General features: G+C 37.6%; 1 protein-coding gene across 2 annotated transcripts in view; it reads left to right on the forward strand.

Moving 5' to 3' along the window:
- Window positions 1-18,694, forward strand: part of LOC113106217 (VPS8 subunit of CORVET complex) — a 114,129-nt gene that overhangs the window by 62,867 nt on the left and 32,568 nt on the right. For both annotated transcript variants that reach the window (XM_026267907.1, XM_026267915.1), the window contains 5 exons: window positions 5,164-5,314; window positions 7,807-7,896; window positions 10,886-11,068; window positions 11,191-11,272; window positions 13,933-14,015. In XM_026267907.1, coding sequence (XP_026123692.1) covers window positions 5,164-5,314; window positions 7,807-7,896; window positions 10,886-11,068; window positions 11,191-11,272; window positions 13,933-14,015 — 589 coding nt within the window. The remainder of the gene's footprint in view (window positions 1-5,163; window positions 5,315-7,806; window positions 7,897-10,885; window positions 11,069-11,190; window positions 11,273-13,932; window positions 14,016-18,694) is intronic.

An 18,694-nucleotide genomic window follows, 5' to 3' on the forward strand; every position in this document is an offset into this window, starting at 1 on the left:
TCTGCCGGTGAGGAAATCAAGAATCCAGTTGCAGAGTGAAGAATTCAGGCTTAGGTCTATGAGTTTAGAAGCAAGCTTGATGGGGACTATAGTATTGAAAGCTGAGCTATAGACGATAAATAGCAGCCTTACATAGTTCCTGTTATTGCTGTCAATGTGTGTTCAATTCAATTCAAGTTTATTTGTATAGCGCTTTTTACAATACTTACAAAAATAATGTTTCCACAGTATTTCGTAGTAACGTATGGTGGTGCCTGTCAGTTTGTGCACGTTTGACAGGATTTTTAGAAAAATAAAAAGACGTAGTCAGCCAGACGATGAACAGCATTAATATTATTAATTAATAATTATTCTATGATGCAGTCACACTTGTATCAATATTTCTTAGTTCTGTTTGTTGATTCAGGGTTAGCATCATCTGAGGGTCAGCATCATCTCTTCTCAGGTGTTCTGGATCCAGACTGGAGCTTGTGTAAATCCTAGTAAATCCTAGGCAAAACATAGAAACAAAATAGAGACATCATTAGCATAGCTGCTGATCCAACAAAGTAAAATTAGTTTAACCCAAGCTAATGAATAAAAATGCACATTTGATCAGATGCAACTACACTCACAATAAACAAACCAGCAAGCTGATCAGTGCAGGACCGCAGAACACAGCCGGAAATCCCATCAGGTCCAGCTGCTTTCCTTACATTCACTCGCTTTAGTGCCCTCCGAACCTCGTCCTCCGACACGGTGATCACATGAGAGCAGCTGCTCTGACTGCTGCTTCCTGACGCGATGATCGGCAGATTCACGTTGCTTAAATTTTTTTCAAAGCGGCCGTAGAAAGTGTTTAGCTCATCAGCTAGCGATGGATCTGCTCTCACCTCTGCAGATGATTTATTTCCAAAGGCACAGATGGTCCTTAGTCCTTGCCACATGTGCCGGGAGTCATTTAGTTGGAAATGTATCTGTGTTTGGCGGCTCTTACTGCTCGTCGGAGAGCATAGCACTATGCTTTGTACTTGCTCATGTTTCCTGACAGAAGACTGGCGTTGTAAGCAGCAGTGCGATTGTTTACTGCTGCACGGATTGACCTGTCCACCCACGGTTTCTGATTTGAGAAGGTCCTTATAGATATTGTATCCGTAGTTTGTTCAGCTAGCATGTTTACAAAGCTTAATGCTATATCCGTGAACTCGCTGATGTCAGATGAAGTCTACGTCATCAAGAGCTGCCTGTAGCATGGCTTCTGATTGGGCGGACCATCGCATTACCACCCTCTGCACTGGGGGATCTTGAACAAGCCTTTGTTTATATTCCGGTGTGAGAAAAATGGCGGCATGGACCAATTTGCCGAAAGCTGGTAGTGAGCAAGCTTTGTAGGCATTCTTAAACTGAGTGTAGCAATGATCCAGTGTATTCGGTCCTCTGGTTGGACAGGATACATGCTGATAAAAATTAGGCATAACTTACCCCACTGTCAGTAAAGGTGGTTCTGTGATTAGCGGTAAATGTTCATCACCTGCTTTCAAATGAAGCCGCACTTACTACACAGAGCCGTAGCACACTGAAAAGCTATGCAATACCGCGTTCATAATTGCAGATGAATCGCATGCAGTTATGAACGCGATATTGCCTAGCTTTTCAGCAAACTACGGCCCTGTGTAGTAAGTGGGGTTCCATTTGAAAGCAGGTGATGAACATTTACCGCTAATCACAGAACCAGCTTTACTGACGAGACACGCATGACAATCGCATGCGATTAATCGTGCAGCCCTAAAATTTACTAATCCTTCTGAAAATAATCAGGAATATCCTTATGTGAGGGACCAAGCAGTCAAGGAAGGAGAATCATAGAAATTGTTCATAAAAAATATATTTTACTGAATTAAAAAAATAAATAAATCATATACAAAGGTTTCAAAAAGGAGTCCAAATCATCAAAACAAATGTTTAGGCCTATAAAAGAGATCAATAGAACAAACTAAACTCAAACACTGAGTGCGTGTAAAGACAAACTGAACTGATCTACCAGTTAAACAATCCAGGACACATTTATACAAATGGACTAGTCCACATTAACACATAAGGGAAGACAAAACCAACAACTTCACTAATACAACAACAAAATCAAGACCAAGGTCAGTTCAATAATTACACTATAATTAAGTGCATGATTTTAACACAAATAATAACTCTAGGGAAAGAATTAGAAAAGAAAATACAATACAAACATTAGAGAAGATCTCCCCCAGTTAATATGCTGGTTGGTAGCGGCAGGCGGAACTAAAATAGCAGTTAAGGTGGCATGCCGGCCCTTAATTCACGTGGACCACAACCGGAACTAGCCGAACCATCCGAAGCTCCAGTCATCCACTCCTCAGCAACACAACTTAAACTCAAAGAAAGTAATATTAATAGATGCATGTACTGCACAACATCAACTTAATTGTGTGCACTTCAATCAGTCAGTGATGTACTACAACTCAAATAAATATCTTAATGAAAAATAAACCGTGTTTGAGTCTTGCCAAATAAATTGATGAACCAAAACTATTGAAAGAACAAAACAAAATACTAAAGAATGTGCAGGATAAATTACAAGAACATATGATTAATAAGTGTTTGTATGCATGTGCGTGCGCAACATTACTGCTCACTGATGTGTGGCTGCATCGGGGCCATCACACCTTACGTAGATAAATTTGCTATGATGTAAAAATTTATTTTTCCAGCCATGTTCTTTGGTATACAGATATCTCAGCCATGGGAGATTTGGTTCTGTGACAGAAATATTCAGAGTTTGCTACATTAAATGGTGACGCCCACTGACAAATCTTACCCCATTCTGCCATAAAATAAAGTATGTCATTATTTACTCAGCCACATATCATTCCAATCATATTTATGTATTGATAAATATGTAAATGTCATATATTTCAAAAATAAATATGTGTCTCCTTTTCTACCTCATTAACTTTTTATTTTTTGTACAATTATTTGTATTGTAAGGGCACAAACAAAGAAAGTCATACACATTTGTAACTTCATGAGGATGATTAAACAATGACAGATTTTATTTTAATTGGTAAAAATTTTATCTATATACTAAATATCTGTTCTCTATTATTTACAAAAACAAAATTCATTCACTGTCACTTGGATAGGGAAGCACCTGCCAGAGAATGTTTATATTCCTGTATTCTGCTTTATTTTATCCTAATTCACCTTTGCACTTTCAGAATATTTTTATGTTCTGTATGATTTTGACCACTTCATTTCATCATCATTCTCATACGCCTCATAGTTTTAGACTGAACCTTACCAGACAGAACAGTACATCTCACATGAGGATGTGCTCACTCTCACATGCCTCATGCAGCAGGAGCTTATGGCGGCTGATTGGGCTTTGATTTGAAAGATTGGCTATGATTGCGATCTGAGAATACCACCTTACATGATAACTTGATAGGGAGAGAAAGAGAGCAAGAATGATGCATAGATGGCGCATGATTTCTATTTGGAGCTCTGTGAAAAGGGACAACTTTTCCCCAGGAGAGAAAGACGGCAGTGTATTGAGTGGATGGCATGGCAACAACTATACTGTATATTGTTTTTGCATATATATATATGTGTGTGTGTGTGTGTGTGTGTGTGTGTGTACTCCTGTTCAATTGCTTGCTGACACAAATTGCTAATCAGCCAATCATACGGCAGCAACTCAATGCATTTAGGCATCTGGATGTTGTGAGGACAACTTGGAGAAGTTCAAACCAAGCATCAGAATGGGGAAGAAAGGGGATTTAAGTGACTTTGAACGTGGAATGGTTGTTGCTGCCAGATGGGCTGGTCTGAGTATTTCAAAAACTGCTGATCTACTGGGATTTTCACGCACAACCATCTCTAGGGTTTACAGAGAATGGTCAGGAAAAGAGAAAATATCCAGTGAGTGACAGTTGTGTGGAGGAAAATAACTTGTTGATGTCAAAGGAGAATGGGCAGACTGGTTAGAGATGTCAGAAAGGCAACAGTAACTCAAGTAAACACTCGTTACAACCAAGGCATGCAGAATACCATCTCTGAATGCACAACAAGTCGTATCCTGTAGCAGATGGGCTACAGCAGCAGAAGGCCACACCAGTGTGGTCTTCTGCTGCTGTACTTCCAGCAGGATAATGCACCATTTCGCAAAGCTCAAATCATCTCAGACTGTTTTTTTAAACATGAAAATGAGTTCACTTTACTCAAATGGCCTCCACAGTCACCAGATCTTAATCCAATAGAGCACCTTTGGAATGTGGTGGAACGGGAGATTCGTATCATGGATGTGGAGCAGACAAATCTGCAGCAATTGCGTGATGCTATCATGTCAATATGGACCAAAATCTCTGAGGAATGTTTTCAACACCTTGTTGAATCTATGCCACAAAGATTTAAGTCTACGGTACTAGCAAGGTGTACCTAATAAAGTGGCCAGGGAGTGTGTGTGTGTGTGTGTGTATATATATATCGATCGATAGATCGATAGATAGATAGAGATATATATATATAGATAGAGAGATATATATATATATATAGATAGAGATATATATATACGTGTGTATTTTTTTTTTTTGGAGTAAAGAAAACGCTATGCTTTATTATTATTATATTATTATTATTAGGCAAATTATAGGCAAAGAATATTGTTTTTAAAAAATAACATTATTAGCCGGTATTTTTTCCACCCGAACTGGTTTCGGAACGGTAATAATATCAGAGGAACACAAAACAGAAACGTTAAAATATCGATTCTGCTAGGAGTGAACCTATATATATATATTTTTTTTTTGTTTTCAAGCCCTGGTTAAGATTGAGGTGTGTAGTGGAATAACCCTATTTTTTATATTAAATCATTTAAAAAAAAAAATATTTCACAATGTTATGGAAAATATTCTCTCTGACCCTTAACTGAAATACTGTCTTGAACAGGCTACTCTGATGTGCTGCGTTTAGTAATTCTGTTCAGTAATGCTCACAGCTGTAGTCTGATGATCCAAATAAATGACCGTTTTGCAACAAATCATGTTTATTAACAAATTGCTTGTTTTTTTTCTGACAGGGTTTTAAGACCGTTTACTCTAGTATATAATGGATTCATTTGACTTAATTCATGGTTTTCTTTTTCTGTAACAGCTTCAGAGAGGGTCTGAATCCTCAGACTGTCTTGAGATTGGGCCCAGACCTTCATGAGCTCTTAGTGGACCTACAGTGCCAGTTCAGTCCTCAGCAGGTCACCGCCTTCCTTAAGACCTCTCAGGACTACCGACTGGAGGAGGCAATTCAGGTATAAATCAATAAAACTCATACACACATATTGATTGTTTGTGAACTTTCTTGTGGTCTGCTGCCTTCATTTAAACAGCTACATTCTATGGCATTGAAAGCTCTACAAATCCCCTTCACTTTGAACGTTTTCATCCATCCATCCATTTTATTTATTTATTTATTTTATTTTTATTTGATATAATCTGTGATGCTTTCAGCTACCAAAAATGAGGACATTACTTTCAGATCCATGTAACATATTCCACAAAAATAAAAAAAAATCAGCAAAATGCTTCTGATCCTAGTGACTGATTTGAAACGTTCTTAATGGGCAATCCAATATTTACTGCACATATGCCTCCCACATAATCAGCAATCCTCGTGTGTAGTGCATTAGAGACTTTGACTAAGGTTTAGACATTAACTTGTTGCAGAGCTAAAGACTTGATACTTTAATAAGCAAAAGCAATACTTAGCACACACAATTATTGAGTAAATTGTTGCATTAATACTTTTCAGTACTGAAAACATAAATATGAATTAAATATAACTATCAAGTAAATTTGCAACTACCACCTTGGTTGATTTGGAAAGGTCATTGAAGTTGATGTTAATAGCTTTCTTAGAAGTAGGAAGATTTTTTTTTTCTGAAGTTTTCTGTTATATAGTGAGTTATACTGCCTTGATGGACAACTTAAGGGGTTTGTACACTAGATGAGAAATGTTTTTGAAAATCTTTTTCAAATGTTTGCAAAACATGTGTATGCATAGTGTCACCACCATTTGCCGTTTTTTGGCCACCCCAAACTGCTTAAAATCCTGCCGCACCAAATACTGCTGCTAGCATAGTTTTTTTTATTTTTTATTTATGTGTCTTGAATAAAGTCTATGCTTAATATGTAGAAAGAACTTAATACAGATTGGCCTTTATTTTTCAGTTTGTACTATGTGCTACACCAAAGTTACACTCATTGACACGACTATTGATTTGCTGTAAAAATAGTTTGTAAAAAAGACTCTATAATTAGCCTAATTTACATAAAAGGAAGTTATGTTCACGCTGAAAGTGAAAGATTGCAAATGACTTCATTACTCATGGTTCTTTTTGGTGTGATTTCACCACACTTAGCGTCTTGGTGAACTGGATTTGTTATGGAGTGCTTAGTTTGGGCTGTTAAGTAAAAGTTTGCAATCATTATGGCACATCCGGTTAGGATGCAAGGAGCGCCAAACTATGTGCCGTATGTAAACCACATGTTGGTGCAATTTTAGAATATCATACTTGATGCATTTATCGGTACATGTGCAAATAAGCATATAATCCATGTAACAGCTCTGATAAGCTTGTAAACAAATGTCATAAATAATTATAATCACATTAATTCACACAAGAAGATTGATGTTTGCTGGATCACGATCAAGACGCGTGAATCGTTAATATCTGCAGTCCGTGAATAGCCTCAACAGCAACAATACACAAATATATTAACAATAAAGATAAGAACATTTAAACTTACTTCTAGCTGCACACACAGACTGGAAATACATTTAGCGGAGAACACTTTAGCTCCGCACTAAACTTCCCCATGCAACGCATTTCTTTTTTTTCCTATTGAAACTACTTGCAGATGCCGTTAAAGCTGTACTGATTCGTACTGTAGTTAGAGCTGCCAGTTAAGCCCACCAATGACTTTCACTGTCCATTATTAGTTATCAGGGTCCTTTTTAAAAGGATTGCAGGCTGTTAGTAAATAAGATAATCAGAAGTTTTTGCACTGAAATACAGATGATTGCTGAATTCATTCCTCAAACTACAGGTTTGGCATTGGCATGTTAAAGATTAGGAGACCACACACTATCTAATCAGTCAACATGAAACCAATGATAGAGCAAGTAAAGATTGGCAATCTGATGTAATTAGAGGGCCGGTTGACAGGCTCAGGCAGAAAGATGCCTGCAGGAACGAACAAAGGAATGAATAATGGAGGGAGGGAAGGGAGATATCTCATGTGCTGAAGTGCTGAGAAAGACAGACGGGCAGAAGAGAGAATCAATACAGTTACAGAGTAAGAGTGGCACCTGCTAAATATTTGAACAGACACCATGCACACACACGTGCATACACAGTAAGCTCTGAAGTCCTGCCATCTTGCCTTATTCCTGTTTCACTGCTATTTGTATGTCTCCATATTCAAACCCATCTGCTTGCTGCTGTGTTTATGTCAGTCTGTATTGTATTTTTATTCTCTGTGATGCTCTCAGTTGCCCTGTTTTTTGTGTTCATGGATGCCTGTTTGTGTTTCTCTGCCTTTGACGTCTGTTTGGTTTCAGAATGTGTTCGAATGTTTCATTATGGGAATGGTTTCTCAGAAACAAACTATCTCACCTCTCACTCGGAGTCTGAGCCTGTTCCTCCAGTGGGTAGCTTGGAGTGGATCGTTCGTCTTGATAATCTTGACAATTTGACTGCAACACAATTGACTGGCACCTCTCTGTCTTGTCTAATCACAGATCACAGAGAAACACAAGCTGCATGAGGCCACGGCCTACCTGCTGGAGAAGAAGGGAGATGTGCAGGGAGCTTTTGAAGTGCTGCTACAGGTTTGAGCTCTTCGCACCACACAAGCTTGCAGAAAACTGGCCAAGAGGATTTATGCTAGCTTGAAATGCTTATTGACTGCTTTAAATGGCATTTGCTCCATTGTGATTGAAATACAATAAAAAATACCTTACAAAAAAAAAAAAGTTAATTTTTGACAGCTTGTTAACATTTCATAATAGAGCAAATGCAAGTAATAACCCTTGAATTTGACCCGGCCCCGGAATCTCTAACACAGATTGATCTATAAACTGCCCCAATGTTATAAAACTGTCTTGATATTTTAATAACAAATACAAAGTAATAAAATAAAGCATAATTCATTATCTGTTGCTTCCCTACCATCATCACCTACATTCAGGTACAATTCAGCATCTTGCCCATATTGGGGATTGTGAGCCCCATCTATAAATTACACTAATATTTAATTATGAACTTGCTCTTTAGTAAATCACTGAGCAATGTCAGGATTTGCTGATGATACTTGAGTATTGTTTTTTTATTCCTGCTTTAATTTAATAGTGACACAATTGTTTATCAGACAATATTTTATTTTCTTTTGCAATTTTGTATTTTTTTTTCTGAACATATTGTGAAAAATTGATTAAGGAACACTTAAAAAGGTGGAGTTGTAACTTAAGAAAATCAGTAATGGAGAGGGTAGTAGATGATGTTCCAAGGTATGGGTATAAAATGCTGTAAAATCTTGGGCTTTTTGATGAAACACCACAGATGATGTAAGTAGGAACAAACTCTAAACACTTTAGGGGTTGTAAGCTTATTCCCACTCCTCCTGACTTTATTAATTCATGAGTGTTTCACCAGAAATGACTGCAATGTTATTAGGTTATACTGTATTTCTTGGCAGTGCAGCTCCGGACTAGTACGACCAAAAATTTGATTGTAGGTTATAGGGAACTTCAAATTGGTGACCAGACATAGATGGAAACTTCCAGAGTCGAGAGGGTCAGCATTTTCTGAGAATAACCATCATAGAGAAGTTAACCCGATCTTGTCACACCAGCATTTTGGTCAGAATAGCATGTCAGCAGATTTTCTGCACAAATTAGAGAAGTTTGGCATGCCATCACATCCTGCTCAGCTTCTGTAAGTGCACTATTATATGTGTCCTGACTAGGTATATCAGAGTCTGGTGTGGGAGCTGCACTGCCCTGAACTACAGAGTGCTAGAGAGAGAGGTACAGGAAGCAGATCTTATTACATACAATTAAACATCAAGGACAGGATGTTTACAAGCAGATTCTTAATGAAGACCAGGACTACTCTTGCTTTATATCACTAAAACGGGATTTCACTGCTACTCTCTGGTAAATGGTATCAGAGCATGCACTTAAAAACCACCTCAAATTCTTTGTAACTGATATTACCCTCATGTGGTCACTATTTATGGAGAATCACCATTTTGCATGACCTTATATTAATGTCTGAAGCTACTTCAGAGACTGCTTTTGAACACAGTGTGTATGTTCATGGATACTCTGCTAGGAGTGCTCTCACTTTGTTGTAACATATTTGCGAGACGGAACAATCAAGTCCACTTCAGGTTCAAAAGGCCCATCTTGGTGAAAAAATGAAGTAAAGGTTTGTGTTAAGTAAATGTAAAAGACAGGACAAAATATCAAGATGTCAAAATTTGAGATCTGTGCATCCATTACATTGTAAATGCAGCCTAATTGTACAGTTCATGTCATTAAATTAAAACAGAAATTATCATTTAGAAAAAAACAGACATAGTTTTTATGAAAATGCATGCATTTTGATTTTCACGTTATGGTTTCATTTCATCCAAGTTATATCTGAAGCACAACTTACACAGAAGTCGTTTAGTCTATACTGTGAATCTGTGTGACCAACTTGAACCCCTTGTGAAATCTTTTCCCCTCATGCTAAATTAAGATCATTCTACACTGAAAATAGCATGATCAAAAATTTATTCAACACCCTTACTTAATTTAATAAAGTTTTATTTATGCAGCATTGTGTAAATCATTATACACAATGTAATGAACAAAAAAGAAAAGACTGATGTCAGTACCGACATTAGCATAGCTATTACTCACTTACTGCCCATACCTAAGTACAGACAACACTCATCTGCATAATGGTAACTACTGAAATACTGAATACTGAAACAGAAAAATTCTGAAAACTCCTCTAAACGTCCAACTTAAACATAAAACAACTTTCATTTTACTGAATATTACTGTAAAAAAACACAATCTCTAAATTTGAAGTTTGCTATGTGGCAGAAAGTCTTTAGTTGTTTCATTTCATTGCATCTCACTATTCTGCATCTCTAGATCGCCAATGCTGATATTCAACTTTGAAAAAGACCAACCTCACTGACATTCTGTTAAATGTTCATCTGTTTTTAAATGCAAAAATGTGTCCTGTGGAAACAACTGCAGAACTGCATACAATATGAAGTTGCAATATTTTCGACATTGATACTAATATATGATAGCTTGATAACTTGGTCTATTTCATGCATTCTGACTTATATACTCTTCTGCTGTGCAGGACTTGCTCAAGAAGCATTTGTTATTTTGTTTTTAAACAACAAAATCAATAATGTCACCAAAGAAGTGTGTTTTTGGTTGTGAGAGAAAGATAACTGTTTGTTTCGATTTTATCGAACACTGGTGTATTTTCCGTCATCTCATGTCACCTGAGTTTGACTTGTTTTCACATTCATCCAAATTGTGCCACAGTTCCAGAGGAACTGAACTCAGAAAAACTTCTGCATGAAGTCTCAGGTTCAATACCACTTGCGGTCTGCATGGCAGCGTTCACATTTTAGCAATCAAATTTTTATGCCCTCTTTCAGACTAAACTGCCAATGTGAAAGCATCTTCAGAAATAGCCAGTTCATTTGGATGGTGTTTCAGAGAACAGTGTCTTAAATATCCCTGGTGAGACAGAGAGGGCAAGTGGAAATGTGCTATCGATCTGTTGATATCTGCTTCTCAGACCCTGAAGGGCGAACTCCACCAACTTGCCCTGAAAGGCTCAGAGGCAGACAAGCCTGATGGTGAAGAGGGGGAGACAGGCGATGAAGTGCAGAGTCTGTTACGAAGAGTGGAGGAAGCTCTCCATGACATCATTGCTTTGTGTCAGAGGAGCTCACATGGTCTCAACCAGCAGCAAAGAGAGGTGTGTGTGTGTAGTCTGATCATCCTGAGCTGTCTTCTTCATGAACAGAATGTATTGATCTTCTTATTCCCTCTCACTGTGTGTGTGTGTGTGTGTGTACATCAATCTTCTCTCACTCTCAGGCTCTGTGGTTTCCTCTCCTCGAGGCGATGATGTCACCACAGAAACTACTCAAAGGTGCCGATGCCAAACACACTTCAGATGGTGAGACAAACATTTACATTTATTTTACATTTAGTCATTTTGCAAACACTTTTATCCAGAGAGACTTACAGTTGGGGGAGACATAAAGCGATTTTTTTCTTAAAGAGGCAAACAGACACAGGAAGTGGTTGTAATACCAAGTTTTAGGCATTGATCAAATAGGTACAAGCTAGAAAGAAGTATTTTTTTTTAGGATGAAGCTGAATAAAGTAGCTTTGAAACAGATGAATTTTCAGCTGTTGCTTGAAAATTGTCAGTGATTCAGCAGTCCAGATAGGGAAGATCATCCCACCAGTCCGGAATGATGAATGAGAATGTTCTGGAAAGAGATTTTGAGCCTCTCTGTGATTGTACCACGAGGCGTCGCTCTCTAGCAGACTTCTGGAGGGGATGTAGATTTGTAGTAGTGAGTGGAACTAGGTGGGTGCTGAGCCTGTGGCTGTTCTATATGCAAACATCAATGTCTTGAACTTGACGGCACGCTGCGCAAGTGTTGCCAAATCCCTATTTTCCTTGCAGAATTGGGCTACATTTTCCTCTGGAGCCGCGGGATGTTTTTCAACTTTTAGTGGGTTGATGCAATGCCACTAACACAATGTTTATCTCCCTAAACATCATTGGGCTAGTTTTGGACTAGTTTTGAGAAAGAATTGGGATAATTTTGTTGTTAAAAAAAGAAAAAAAAAATTGTTTGTATCGTTCTTTTGCTCACATCGTCAGTTCAGAACCATGTTAAAAAATCAGAATTGAGTACTAAGGCTCGCAGTGTGAACATAGCCTAAAAGGTATAGCGTTGGTGGCACCTAGGTAGCAAAATGTAGTTTAAATGTAATGAAGAAATGGTCAGAGATACTGTATGTAGGGGTTATACCAAAATGTTGTCTGCAATACAATTGCATGTCTAAATTGTCAAGTTGGTTGCCTAATTTGTGCGTGCTTGTAGTGGTAAGTCGTTTGAGATCAAATGAACCAAGGAGTGAATGGAAGTATGTAGCAAAAGGCTTGTCAAGATGAATGTTGTAGTCGTCAAAGACTAAAAGTAGACTGCCATCCTCCAGGAAAGAGGACAGCAGCCCATCCAGCTCCTCTTGGAAGGAGGATAGAATTTGCCCTGAAAGGCAGTAAATTACCACAAACTGGCATTTTATAGGAGCTGTTGCAGTGATCAAATGAGATTCAAATGAGTTATAATTGCATACTGGAGTGTGGGTTGAGCATTTCCACTTGTTAGAAATTAGCAGACAAATGCCCCCACCCCGGCCTACCTGAGGGGGGGTGTGAGAGAGGAGAGGAGAGAGGTGGCAAAGAGAGGACAGAAAAGGAGAATGTTTAAAGGGAGGATACAAATAGTACTTAAGTGCGTTGACGGTTTCTTTGCTCGGTGAAGTCACAGGTATTTACACTAATTTCTCTTCACACAAATAGGGGCGAACACTTCCGCTGATGTGGAAGACATCAGATAAATACACAGTCTAAGACACTAAGTGGAAACTGTGGCCACCTTCTAATTAGCACAGCTAATAGGCTATAGAAGGGCAATTGCTTAAATCGAAACTACACTTTAATGCAGGAAGGAAGTCATGTAAATAACACAGGCTCCTTCTTAGGTGAGGGCAATTATTATAATTACCAGTAAGTGCAATCAAAGATACAGAAATGATAATCTATAGATTAAATTAGATTAATGCAGCCTTCAAACTGAATCAGAAATTCTGCATTTACAAGAGAATTTGTATTTACAAGTGGGAAACTCAGAATTCTTAATTTTGCCAATCTGTCAAGTTGTGATATTGGAAGAGACATCTTGATGTGGATATACAGGCATTCCTACAGTAAAGCATGGAGGTGATAAGATCCTGTTATGGGGCTGTTTCTCTGCAGCAGGGACTGAAGCACTTGTCAGGATAGAAGGAAAAATGAATGGGGCAAAATACCATAAAATTCTTGAGAAGATCTTCTGTCCACTGCCAGAAAGTTGTCAATGGGAAGGAGGTTTACCTTCCAACATGTCAGTGACCCAAAGCACACAACAAAACTGAGCATACATAGGTTGAAGGAGAAAAGATGAAAAGATGGTCTAGTCAGAGCCCAGACTTAATTCCCATCAAAAATCTGTGAAATGACTCAAGTCCACAAACACTCATCAAATTTAACTGAACTTGAGAAGTTCTGCAAAGAAGATAGGGCAAATATTGTGAAATTAATGGAGACAGAGACATATCCCAACAGACTAAAGGCTGTAATTAAAGCAAAAGTTGGTTCAACAAAATACTGACCCAAGAGGGTGATCCTTTTTTCAAATTCTGTTTTTATTTAATCTTTTTCTAACATGATGGTGTTATACTTGTATCTTTCACTTGGATGTTACAAGTTGCACTTATTAAAGTGCAGCTGGATAAACCAAAAACTGTGTCTGACTTGATTTCAGGCTGCAAAGCAACAACATGTTATTATTTTAAGTGGGGGGGGGGGGGGGGGTTCTTTTCTGTACCCACTGTAAGTGTTTTAAAGCTTCCTTTTATAAAAATGAAAATAATTAAAACTGATGAAAAAAATAGTTACATTTAAAAAAAAAAATCTCAGACATTAGAAGAGCCACTGGTGTATAATGAATTTAGCTGAGTGCTCAGTCAGTCCTGATTGTTTCTCTTTTTCCACAGCATTAAAAGAGCTTACTATGAAAGTCTTAAACAGCATGTCCAGTTTTATCGCCCCACCTGCCATCATTCAGCGCATCCTACAAGTAAGTAGATGCTTTGTTGTTTTTAACAGTTAATACAATTTTTGTCTTAAAACTATGTTGCTTTTATTCCTGCCTGTTACTAAATGGCAGTCATTGTGTGCATTGTGGGTCGCTCAGTGTGTTCCAGTGATTGTGGTATGTGTGAGATTGTTATTGTTCTGTGGGATTTATGGGATTTGCTTGGAAAGACTTACAGCCTTCTGCCTTGACAATAGGGTAGCGGGCTCAAACTCAAAATCCCATGTTGCTTATTTGTGCAAAAATGTTGACACCCTCACATGGACATTTAGACAAATTCTGAATTCAGCTGATCCGGGTATGTCTTGAAACTTTAAACATTTCAGGGTTATGGTTTCTAAAATTTAGTTTGTGCAGTTGCTATGTGACATAAAATCCGTTGTACTGTAATTGCAATCCATTACGTCGCTTATAAATTGTTTTTATATACCTTAGTTCATGGTGTGTTGCTGTTATATTCTAATTTAAATTCAGATTTTCTGACTCGGATTATCAGTTTACAATTACTTTATTTTTCAACATAAGGTTTTCGCATCATTCCACTTTTAATTTCTTTTATATCGTTATGTGAACCCAAAAATATCACATATTTGTTTATTGCAAAATTTTATTCATTTACTTTTTTCCCTCTTTTTTAACATTTTTGATTTTTGTTAAACATTTTTGTTTATCATTGCATTTGCAATCCGTGCTCAATATCTGCTTTCTCAATACGCCACTTTCTCATTCTTTCCAAAGCGATCGGCCCGTTGATCTCCTGAGGTGTCTGTCATTGCTAAGCAACCATCAGCTGCATCTCCATGCATTGTTCCTCTTATTTTAGTAAAAATAATGAGGGCTTGACAAGTCTTAACGTTCAGGAAATCCCTGGACCACAATGATGAGCTTCTTCTAGATTTTTCTATTGCTGTTTCAAAGTAACGGAAAAGTATTTTCCTTTTGCATCCGGTGTAGACACTGTGTAATGACAGATGACTGAGAACGATGGGGAATGATTTGCAGATCTTCAGTACCACTGACGAACAAACAAACTAGTAAATTATGTGATAAGTATTTCTGCTCCATAGTATAAACAGAGAACTTGCGCAAATCTCGCGAATCTGAAAAGTGATGGTGAAACTAAAAAACGAACGTGCATTCAAAAAGGGGCGGGGGGTGTTGCATCACGATGCATGGACGATGGCATGGTCTGTCGGCCCAACCCTAAGCCTTACAGCTCAGAGTCTTGTGTAGATTCAAACACAGACTGACACACATGCACACTGCACATATTTTTGCTTTCCATGAGATCGATGCGGCAGCTCATGAAACGGTTGAGGCTTTGGGCAGTGGAATGCCTTTATCTGTTTTCATCTGCACATATTCAGTGCTGTCAGCTTTCCCCCATCGATCTTCCAGTCTGCCCCTCCTTATCAGTGCTATTACACCAGCACCCTGCTATTCTGCTTTAACCTGCTGTCATTAGATCCTCTGTCATTTCTTTCAAATCAGGGATTATGATTTATTTAATTTTTTTTGCAAAGATACACCACAGTTAAAAATGTTTACTTACACTTTATGACAGAACTTACTTGCAAACTATTAGTTTATAGTACATTTTTGTAGTTCATAGTTTAGAAATCGTGTTGTTAATATAGTAATAAGCTATATGCATAATGTAATTACATAATTGATTAAAATATATAAATATATTAACGATTTATTTACATTATATGTAAGAGTTATAGTTTAAAGAGGTAATGTTTTTGCCCATACGTAACTGAAGTGTAGTATTATTGAAGCAGTGCAACTGTCGTCGTCATTGATACTAATAAGAAATTATTCTTTAGTCGAAAATCTGCATATTTGAATGATTTCAAAAGGATCTGACACTTAAGACTGGAGTAATGGATAAAATAAATTCAGCTTTGTATCACAGGAATAAATTACGTTAAAATATATGCACATTGAAATAAACTTATTTTAAATTGTGATAATATTTCTCAATATTAGGATGTACTCACACTAGGCATTGTTGCCTTGAACTGAGCCCGAGCACAATTATTAGGTGAGAACCCGAGCCATTATAAACCTAAATATACTTGATTGAATTCAATTAATTGAGAAATGTAGTGTAGTATAGTAATAGTAATAGAATGTTTGCGGTCGTAATGATGACTCAAAGCGGTATCTGTTCCGTACTCCTGTACAGTTATCGCTCACACTGCTTGTGTACCGCGCCTGAACCCAACAGAACCAGGCTGAATGGGCCTTACCTGAGTGCTGCACGGGACGCTCACACTAGTCAAACGAACCGTGCTTTGGGGGTCAAACATGCTCGGTCGTGGTTCAAAAACCTAGTGTGAGTACACCCTTACTGTTTTTACTGTATTTTTGATCAAATGAATGCAGCCTTGGTGAACAGAAGAGACTTCTTTCAAAAACATTTAAAAATATTACCGATCCCTTACCAATCCAACTTTTGAACAGTACTACTGTACATCGCCAAGAAGCATACACGTTACGGCGAAAGTAAATCTAAGACCAGACGTTTACTATCATTATAGTTTTTGACATTGTTCATGTTCATTATGATTTAGTAATGGTCTCTTTTTTTGTGGCTCATGTTGTTTCATTAATCTCCCTGCCTCAGCATCTATCTGAGCAGCTCTGGTTCTGCCCGGCTGCTGATGGTGACATTTGATGGCATTTGCTCACAGCAGGTAATCATTAGTGCACTGCTGTGAATGCAAATGCACCAATGACAAGGAACAGGAAAGGTTAGAAAGAACCCTATCAATTTATATTAACAGATGGTCGCAATCATGATATTACATAATCAACAGGTGTCATCTTGAATGTGAACTTACACCTGGGCAGAGGCACCTGCAGCTGTACGTACTGTGCTTGCTCGTACTTATATTCATGTAATTTAAGCTAAGAATTGATTTCCAATTTGTTAGCACTCCACAGATTTATAAGATAAGGGGTGGTTGTCTACACCAGACTAGGCATGTCAATTTTCGGTCATTTCCATGATCGATTGTCATTTGAATTAACCATCAATTAATCAATGAATCGTTAACCTCAATGCTGCAAAATGCATCTATTGAAGCAGCATGCAGTCATTGGCATGCAAGGGCAATTCCAGGATTTTTTCACCTGGACTTTCTTCACAGTTAATAGGGGCCAATCTTATGTTGTGCATTTGGTCACACTATATTTTAAGGTCCAAATCTAGCTATTAACAAACCATTAACTACGACTTTTGTCTCAATAAACTCCTAATATGCTGCTTTTTAATAGTTAGCAAGGTAGTTGTTAAGTTTATGTATCAGGTAGGATTAGGGAAGTAGCTTAGATGGTCATGTAGAATAAATGCGTTATAATTACTAATAAACAGACAATATGTAATAGGCACACTGATAAGCAAGTAGTTAAAAGTGATAACTTCTTAAATACACTTTTTATAATGACATGCAATATTATAATACATATAAATATTACTACAATTCTGAATTATTGTCAAAATAATTTAATAAATTATTAAATAAATTAAAACAACTATTTGTATAAAGATAAAAATAATGAATAAATCTGCTGAAAAAAGAAATGATCAATTGTAGAAATGATGCATTATCAGTTTTTTAATGCCAAATCATGCTTATCAATAATAATAACTGAGAAAACAACCTTTCAAACATAATATTATGATTGATTTTATTTGTCAATCACACATTGTGTAGCTAACTGGTTTATTCTCTCCTAGTTATCAGTCAGCATCTTTGATCGTGTCTTTGCATTGACTTTGTATGTAATCTCCTCGCGCAAATCGTTGAACTAGCGTTAAATCCATGATTTATCTTTCCGTCTGATTGATGGCCGTCAGCGGTTGGGTAGAAGACAACAAATTGTCTCCGGTTGCTATCGTAACCTTGGTTCCCTGAGAGGCGGGAACGAGTCAGCGAAAGTGGAGAAGGGAGGAGTTCCCATATACATCTTAGCTGATGTAATGTTGAGTTACCGCCTCGAGAAGGGAACCCATCATTCCACGCTCCTCCTCAGCGTCATCAAACCATGCGATTGTTATTGTTTTGATTGTGCGCCCTCTCGTGGCAGGTCCTACAACCTGTACCTTTAAATGTTTATTTCTGTTTGGATTTGTTTACAGCTTGTTTACAGAGGGTCTGAATAGTGATAGCTGTTGTTTGGGAGGCTGAATAACACTTGCAACTAGAGTGACATGCATATCCAGTAAGGAGTTTAGTCAAGGATGATCTGAGTCAACCATGCTGAAATAATTAGTAGACCACCTCTTGTCTTTCTCTCTGTCTCTTCCTGAAGCAGTAGTCATGCTGTACAACTCAGAGAAGGTTAATAATAGCTTCCAGAGGCGTACTGCAAAACGTGGGGGTCCCTAAAAACCATGAGAACCATTTGCTTCAGGGTGAAACAGTTTTCCCGGAAATAGAAAGTGATGTTATTTTAGACAATTATTATCTTGCAGCATATACATTCTTTATGTGCTAAATTGTTTTCTTTATATCATTCTGTAAATCTGGGAGGCTGCAGCAAGTCCATAACAGTTCATCAGTGATTTAAAATTGTAACCAATTAGTATACATTTGACCAAAATTAATATATTATTTAATGTATCATTATTACACAACAAAACACACAGC

This window comes from Carassius auratus, chromosome 1 (genome assembly GCF_003368295.1).
Source record: "Carassius auratus strain Wakin chromosome 1, ASM336829v1, whole genome shotgun sequence".
Lineage (NCBI taxonomy): Eukaryota > Metazoa > Chordata > Actinopteri > Cypriniformes > Cyprinidae > Carassius > Carassius auratus.